The sequence below is a fragment of the Microtus pennsylvanicus genome, chromosome 8 (genome assembly GCF_037038515.1).
Source record: "Microtus pennsylvanicus isolate mMicPen1 chromosome 8, mMicPen1.hap1, whole genome shotgun sequence".
NCBI lineage: Eukaryota > Metazoa > Chordata > Mammalia > Rodentia > Cricetidae > Microtus > Microtus pennsylvanicus.
In genome coordinates, this window is record NC_134586.1 from 8,548,150 (window position 1) to 8,557,110 (window position 8,961).

General features: G+C 40.1%; 1 protein-coding gene across 2 annotated transcripts in view; it reads right to left on the bottom strand.

Annotated features, from left to right (window-relative positions):
* Positions 1–8,078, bottom strand: part of Slco1c1 (solute carrier organic anion transporter family member 1C1) — a 42,273-nt gene extending 34,195 nt beyond the window's left edge. The window contains exons 1-4 of one of the 2 annotated variants that reach the window (XM_075982395.1): positions 7,515–7,903; positions 4,875–4,945; positions 3,762–3,923; positions 2,581–2,722 (exon numbers count right to left, since the gene is read on the bottom strand). In XM_075982395.1, coding sequence (XP_075838510.1) covers positions 2,581–2,722; positions 3,762–3,890 — 271 coding nt within the window. In that variant the 5' untranslated portion in view covers positions 3,891–3,923; positions 4,875–4,945; positions 7,515–7,903. Of the gene's footprint in view, positions 1–2,580; positions 2,723–3,761; positions 3,924–4,874; positions 4,946–7,514 lie in introns of both variants that reach the window. The other variant, XM_075982394.1, reaches the window with a different exon arrangement.
* Positions 8,079–8,961: the final 883 nt, after the last annotated feature.

Below are 8,961 nucleotides of genomic sequence, written 5' to 3' on the forward strand. Positions count from 1 at the left end.
CATATGATTTTTCTATTTGTAAAATGCTAGAGTTTCCACAGACAATCAATAGAAATTAAAAGAATTTCAACAAAGTTGTTACATATTGATGGAGGTGGGTCTTATATCTTATCTGTTGCTTTCATTGGTTAACTAATAAAAAAAACTGCTTGGCCTGATAGGACAGAAAATTAGGTAGGTGGAGTAGACAGAACAGAATGCTGGGAGAAAGAAGCCAAGTCAGGGAGTCGCCATGATTCTCCCACCCGACACAGACGCAGGTTAAGATCTTCCCTGGTAAGCCACCTCGTGGGCTACACAGATTATTAAAAATGGGTTAGATCAATATGTAAGAGCTAGGCAATAAGAGGCTGGAACTAATGGGCCAGGCAGTGTTTAAAAGAATACAGTTTCCGTGTATTTATTTCAGGTATAAAGCTAGCCGTGCAGGCGGCCGGGTGCCAGGAACGTAGCCCGCCACTCCTATTATAACAACATATGTAGATTATCATATATAACTTTTATAGTATGTATGTGGGGTGTGAGAGCATGCTTATATGTGTGCATGTTCACACATGTATGAAAACATACATGTGTGAGAATAAAGTGTACATGTGTTGCATGTGTGAGACTTGCTGTTGGCACTGGGCATCATTTTGGACCAGTTTCTGTCTTACATATTAAGGTAATCCAACAGAGAGTTTGCACTATGTCTAAGTAGCTCTAATAAGGTGTTCCTACATCGAAACCAAGAGTCTGAAAAATTAAAACTTTCTGACATCTAATTTTTATTGGCACATCTCCTTTCATCTGTAAGTTTGCCTTAATCAGGAGATACTGGCTTCCTGGGTATAGTCTCATAATGTAGACAATCACCTGACCAAAGGAGGTCACTTAGTGACATCAGGAACTGGTATGAGCAGGCATTTTAGAATCTTGATGTATGTGCGGTCACTGACTAACAGCATTGGTGGCCTCTAACAACAAGAAATGCAGACTTCCTGTGAGATGTCTCAGCAGGCAAAGCCACATTGCCCTGAGTCAGTCTACAGAGTGAACATGATGGAAGGAGAGGAATGACTCTCAAGGTATCCTCTGACCTCCCATGTGCACCATAGAACACTTTCATGTGCACATGCAAACACATAGACTAAATTAATCACTAAATTAATGTAATCTATAACAAAAACAAATAGAACCTTGGGTCCCCTCCCTGTAGAATCAATGCCTGCACTTTAATACTCCCAGGACCCCAGTACGTCCATTAACGTGTGACTGGCAGTGATTCAGGAACTTGGTGAACAAATTAGCAGGACTGTTCCACCTACATGGTTGATGACCCGTGTAGAACTCTAGTGGTTGGAATTTTATGGGTTCAGAGCCCAATTATCTCTAGTCTTCTTAATCCCTCACAGTATGTGTCACCCACTTCTCTGTATGACCTGACATCCTGCTGACCCTTAGGTAAACCCCTCTGTATGAAAACATCCCTAACCTCTACCTATCCAAACGCTCATATTATCATCAGGTGGCCTCTAAGCCCAATAACAGAGGTTTCCCCCAACTTTCTGTAACCTCCTACTTGATGTTTCCACCAACCTGCTGGAAAGCATCTTGATCAATGGCTTCCTTTGTTCTTAAACAAAAATCTTTATGTAACATTTACATTAGGACACAATATTTGGGGTAGCCTAAGTTGGTGTCCATGGGCTACAGCTAGGCATTATTTGTCTCCAAAATAAACCATCTCTTATCCCTCTTAAAGTGGGGGTTGTGTTTTTTGCAGAAGCCAGAAAAGTTTATATGTTCATTGGTCTTACTTTTTTTTCTGACATCCACAGTAACAAATGAAAGCAAAATAGCAGAAATTAAAAAAAAATAGTTGACAATTTAGACATTCCTATCACTCCAGGTAAAGCTGACACTAAAACAGTTAGGAGACTTCCCTGTCATTTTATTTGTTCCAAAAGGCATCAGCAAGCACTGAGAGGATTACTTTGTTTTTCTTTGAAAGGCAACAAATGCCTCACAGTTAGTCCAGGGGCTGACTAACTGGAACCACACAGTGATGCAAGTCACTGATTTGAAGAGTCTAAGCAACTGCCAAACCAAGGATACCTAAGTGTATGCAGAGTTTTTACAATCAGCTCTACTCTTGTGTTCCTGCTAATAGAATCCCCTTTCTCTCCTTCACAGCTACTGTGTAGAAAAAATACAGTGTCCACTACTTAAATATTTGGGCTACATTTTTGCAGAGGCACTTTGCGTGTTCCCACATTCCTACTTCCCCAAGAGGTGTTTCTCACATACCACAACGCGAAACACCAATCAGGACCCCCTCTCCTTCCCAAGGAAGTCTGCCATCCTATGTTTAAGTAACTCATCTAAGATGTCCAGTCATGAACAGTGAGGGCAGGGAAATTGTTCTCAGTTGCCTGCTCTGTGAAAGAATGGGTTTCCTTTGAGTAGCATAAGGTCCTGGCAGATCTGTCCAAACAGGATTACGGGTTGGATCTCAGCAGACAATGAATGATGATACTGAGCAGGTTTCAGAGAAAGACCTTGGAATTAAAGGGAAGGTCGGGCTTCTGTAATACCTACCGATTTCAAAACTACCATCAATTACTCCCACCAGAGAGGAAGGGATATCGAACCTTCTCTCTATCTGAGTGATGGTGCTCTTCAAATAGCCTTCTGTCAATGCTTTGGCAAAGTAAACAAAAGACAAGGCACCCAGGAACACCTGGAAGACATGAAAGGGCACACGAAGTCTGACTAGCTTGGCATGGCTCAGAAGTTACTAAGGAAACAAAATTCAGAGAACAGCACTGTGGAAAGGCAAGTGTGTTACCATTGACAGTTTGATTCAAGTACTATTGCAGCTCTAATTAGTCTCAAGACTATGCAGAATCCCTCCGCCCCTCAAGAACAAGCCCTCTAAATTACTTGGCAGTTGAAATGCACGCTGATTTTCATGTAAATTGTGTACAGGATTCCACCTCTTCCCTACTCCTCCACAAAAGACATTAAAGGGGATCTAGCTTTGAGAATATCAGAGTGGCACGGAAAGCACCATCCATAGGTAAGTAAATAAAAAAAGTGAAAATAAAAACCCATACACACACCATCTCCTCACAAGTCCAACCTTGTCTATTAAATATTTTTGAAATCACGACCCTGCACTAGCAGGGAACATTCTGCTGTGAAATGTTCAGTCTACTTTTTTGTTTGTTTAGGTTTCTTGAGACCACGTCCCTTTGGTATGTGTTTGTTAACTTTATTCTTAAATTTCCAGTGGTTCTTCAGTAGCTGGTTATATTTTAATAGACTTACGTTTTAATTGTATATGTAAAGCAGTATGCATGTGAATTCAGGTTCATAGTTATTAAAAAAACAGTATTTTTTTGTTCCATTAATACTATTTGCTGGAAAGAAGGAAGGCTTACATCATGCAGACACCTGTCCCTTTCTGTGTAACAAGAAAAGCCAAAGTTTTCTTTCCCAGAAAGAAAATAGTCTGTGTGTGCTTAGTCTGATATATGGCACAAGGCAGCACTTTAACAAATGTCCGCATCTACATATTCCCTGTTTGTCTAGGAAGAACCTTCAAAAGAGCCGGAGAAATCCATCTAGCCTGCATGGCAGGCAAAAAGGATTCTACTGCTTGGCAAGCGGTCTTGGTAATTTGCAGTTAAAAGCTTATATTAAAAAAGACAGCAATTTCCTCTTCTAACATAGTTTTATATGGAAGTCAGCATATAAAGTACACCCAAGCCCTCTACCTTGAGTTTGCCACAGCATGGTCGTGCTTCCTCTGGGGATGGACACCCGGCTTTAAGGGATTGCCTTCTGACAGGTCGCGAGGGGTTTTTGTGGAACAAATGGGCGTTTTTCTTGGATGAGGTGTCCATTACGAAAACGTTCCTTATCCCAGCCTGTCAAAACTGATTTTCAAAGGAAACAACAATTTAATTCCGAGCCACAGAATTTAAAGACGTTTCCATTTCACTGTAGGCTTCAGCTCTTTAGGTATAAGTTAAAGTGTCACTATCTCCTCTTACCACAGTAAGTTGGCAACATTTTTCAATTAAAATCAGACAGCATATTTGATTAACGAATCCTGCAATTGAGAGCCTGCGGCCAGCATTCCTTTTCAATCTCTTCACATTGAGCCTCATTATGGCAAAGAATAAATTTCCATGTTGCCTTTGGAATAAATAACGAGGTAGAATTTTTCTGACTTTGTGGTCTCGCCAGATTAAACCGGGCGCGAGCAGGAAGGGGAAGAGAAATCCAACCTCTTGAATATTGATTCATTAGAAGTAAGGCTTCCAAGACTCAATGAATAGCAGAAGCTGACACCATCCTAGATCCCCGAAGCACCTTAACATTCCCCTGGCACCCGAGTAAGGATTAAAATGAAGCAAACAGGAAGAGGTCCAATTTGTGCACCATTTGGCTAATGAAGAAGGAATGTTAACGATAAACGTCTAGCGCCTAGATTGAATTCAGATGAAAATACGGGCTTTAGTTTGCCTTAGAGGAAGGGAAACCCTTCCCATGCTTAATTCTCACCCTCCCCCTTTTCTTTCTCCTAAAGAAACTCATAACAGTTTTGCACAGTCTGACCCTGTTTCTCCCTGTTCACATTAATATTTACACATCCTGTGCTACACTTTTTTAAGCCTTCTACCATGAGTTAGAATTTGTCTAATAATCTAATTCATGCTACGGCATTCAAAAATCAAAACAGCATGGCTGTGTACAAGATGCCCACTTGTACACAGAGGTCTTCTAACCCTCATTACACTGACTGCAGAAATAATATTTGGAGTAAAACTTCATGCATGTGGTAGAATATAGGGTTGTTCTGCTTATGTCTATATGATCTTGACCTTGTTAGCCAATTCTTCTTCTTGGTTTATTAAAGTTTTCATCATTTAGCTTCACAGATTGAATTTTGTTTCTGGAAAAAAAAATAAAGGAATGGCGGTATAATTGATTCATTTTGAAACACAAAAGTGACAGGAGATGGCCCAAACAATTTAGAAATGGAGTAGATGTCTTAACTCTTTATTTTATGGGAAATGGATGGGGTTTAAAAGAGAGGGGCAGAGTCTTTTTTAAAAATACTATAAGACATAGAGTAAATGACAGGATGCTTTATCAAGGAATCACCTCTAAGGAAAGCAAGCAGAGAACGAAATGGATTCACTGGTGCTATTTATTTGATACACTGAAATGAGCTTCATTATGAAGTCTCGTGAGGTCAGCATAAAAAGAGAAATTTTGGAACAAACCTATAGATTATAAACTTCCCCAAATGCTAGCAAAACCAAATCAGTTGCTCAATACTTTAACTGGAATTATTCTAACAATGTAGCAACCGATTAATAATAGTGGTTGATAACATTTGGCATTCATTCCTGAAAAAGTAACAACAATAAAACAACAGTAACAGAAACAACATCAGAAACAATCTATGAAAACTCTTAAAAGTCTGTGATACCAACTTTGTAAAAAGACTAAATTACTAAAGCTAGTTATCCAAAACAATGCTTTGCAAGAACCATCAAACACTGCCCAAGAAACACAGCCTCCTGTACAGGTTTCTTTTCAACAAGTCTACTCAGATCCTGATGGAGGACTAAAAAGAGTCATTGCTTAGGATGAAAAACATTCAAATAGCCAAATGACCAAAATGGCCAAAAAAAAAAAAAAATTATAGCGATGTCTCACAATGAAGTCTCAGAGAAATCACTGGAAGGTAGGGCAAAGAAGTAAATATTGACATTGAACAGAGTAGAACTTATTTTTAAGACAGTGAGACGAACAGTGATAAGAAATGGACTCACATGAGGAGAAACAAAGTCTCCCTGACTTCAGTGAAATGCATTGCTTCTAGTGAGTGACATTGCAGAGGATTTAATGTTAATTAAGTCTTTACACATCTTCTAGTTTTTCAATAAGTATGCATTTTACATAAAAATATTATGACATTAGAAAACTAAAAACATCAATACATAAAAGCATATAGCCAGGAACACTTTAAAACACAGAAGGAATAATAGGAAATTTACACTTCAAAATGTGATTCTTTCCAAAAATTATATAAAATTGGCCTTTTGAGGGCCTCTGGAATTACTTCTTCCCATTAGACATGATTTTAAAGTGATATGCAATATATCACTTAAACTAAATCTGTCTTTGAAAGAGCAAGTGCTTTAACAATAAGCTGTTTGCACAAAACAGTAAAACACACTGGAAATTATATTTTAAAAATTTGAGATGCTTTAGCATGCTTTCTTCTTGTATTTGGAAGTGTTGACACAATCATTCTTACTGTGATCTGGTGGTGAGGACAAAGAGCAGACATCCTGATCTGGGTCAGTACTGTGATTGGACCAAGTAAAACCCTTAAAACACTGACACTACATAGTTTTCCTGGAGCAAAACTGCATCTTAATGACTAATATGCAAATCAGCATGACTGCAATATGTTCTAAGCAGGTTTCAGCTTGTGGGTTTTGTGTGCTTCTCAGTGCTTTGAAAGGATAGGGAGGAAAGCCCTATGGCATGAAGGCAAGTCTTCTATGGCCAAAGCCCCCCTCTCTTCATCTGCATCTGTGTAGCAGGACTGGAGCACAGTTTAGAGGGATATCCACCTGATACATCACTGGCCCACCTGAGTTGATTTTTCCAAAAAATAAAAGGACAGATGGGAAAGTTTCATTCAGTATCCCAGGTAAGGGCATAACCATATTCCAGATTCTAAAACAAACAAGCCAAGCTGGTAGCTTCTAAAAAGCTGAAATCTCTGTTTACATTGGTTGGTTTGAGAATCTAGTCTCTAAAGGAGTACAGATGGCCAAGGTAGGTAAAGTTAGTTACACAGATACACTCGGGCCCTATGCTCTGGACCAGTGACACTGCAGCCAGCCATTGGGCTGTCATCGAGAAGGTCAAAGAGATAGCCATACCCAGACCTCCCTTCTCAAACAGCTCTGCACCAGCCAGGTACTCTGACCCTGAGATTCTTCTCTTCCAGAGGTCTTTAGAGCTAACCTGTAGTCTTTGCTGAGGAGAAATGTGCCTTATATAGAATACCGATCTCCCACCCCCAGGAGCAAATGACTTCACTATCAAATTCACATTTCGTAGGCATTCCTATTCAGGGTGATATATACATATATTATAATCTTTAAAATAACCCCCAAACTTCAAAATCATCTTATTTCCTTATAAAATTATTTCACTTAGAGCACTTAAGCTTTCTGTCAGAGGCCGCCCAACTAATAAGCATCAAAGCCCAAATTCAAGTGAGGTCTGAGTTCACCTGGCTTCTCTGCAGACTCCTTTCCTATTTACCCAGCTAACAAGGGAACCCACTGAAGTGTCATGGATAAACCAAAGTCTTGAAGAAATCAATGTCAAATTGTCAACTTCTCTCCTAGGGGAGCAAGGTGTCATGCTCACACAATTAAAAACAAAAATAAATGAATAGATAAATAAAAATAAAAAGAACCCATACTTACCTGGAGGTGGAGACCAAAGCTGGTCAGTTCTTCTCATAAAGTTCAGCCAAAGGCTGACTCCCAGGGCACAGCCTGAAAGAGGAAACTGAGGCAACACCCGACAGCAGCTCTGAGCAGTTCTGGCAAGTCAAGAGAGCTGGTGGGCACAGACAGAACAGATTAGAGAACAGAAAAGACCAAGGGTCTGGTCTCACCCCAGGGCAATCTTTCTCTTTCTCCTCTCCAGTTGGCCTCTTTTTTTTTTTTTTTTTCTGGCAGTCTGGAGGGAATTGGGCACCCTGGCAAGGGCACTGCCCTGCGTCTCAGCTCCCAGGGTACGGAAAGAGCTGGAGACTTTGAGCCATTTCTTTGCAATTTGCAGCAAGTTTAAGGCCACACGTGATAAAGCTTTATTTACAGGAGAAAGAGGAAAAAAGAAAAGACCACTTGTGGTTTTTCTACTTGCTGATCCCAGAAAACACAACTCCCCAGGGGGGGGGCGGGGGAGGGGTAAGAGGGGTAAGGAAACAGAAGCCAGGGCAGGGGAAGGAAGTTTGTAACAAAGATCATCCCCCTCCCCTTCTTCCAAGCAGTTTTCCAGCCAGCAATTCCTTAGGGATATCAATGGGCCAGCCTTGTTGTTCTGCATTTGTTTGTTTGCTATTATTTAAAAAAATATATTTTTGGGCTCATTCCTGGCATGGTTGTTCTCCCATTGGGATTCTAGAATCTGCAGGAATACTTTCAGGTCAGGATCAAAGCTCTGCAGGCTTCTTCCAGGTAGAGTTTGCTCTCAAAGCAAAAAAAAAAAAAAAAAAAGTGTTAACCTTTCACCCACCCCATAATTTGAAATTTGACAAAATAGCAACTTAACTTTTGCAATCCAGCTGCATATGTTACCTAAACCTAAGTACAAGAAATTGTGCAACTCAAATCAATTCTTTTCCCAAGAGAATGATTTTTAGAGAATTTTTGAACAGTGTTAGTTGACATTTTGTTTTCACCTGTAAGGGAATTTGCCACCAGGATTCTCCAAGGTTCAACTTGTTCTTCCAGGTCTGTCAGTAAGAGCAGACCACTTACTCTCAGCATGTTCTGCTATGAAACTAAATCTTTATTCATCTTCTAGGGAGAGCCCAAGGATTAAATTATGTCCTGCCCACCACATACAAACCCCGAATGAGCAAACAATGTCTTTATCACAGATGCAATTCCAGGTGGTCAAGATGATTAGCCACCTTTTTAAAAATTAAATTTTTGTTTTCATGTGTCCTTGTGTGTGCTGCTGTGAGTTTATGTGTAGTACCTGCCTATTCCAGAAATGGGCATTGGATGTCCTGAGACTGGAGCTATAAATCATTGTGAGCTGCTGTGTGGAAACTGGGAACCAAATCCCGATCTTCCAAAAGAGCAGCAAGAGCTCTTAACCATTGAGCTATCTATCCAGCCCCCATTAGTAAACAGTGTA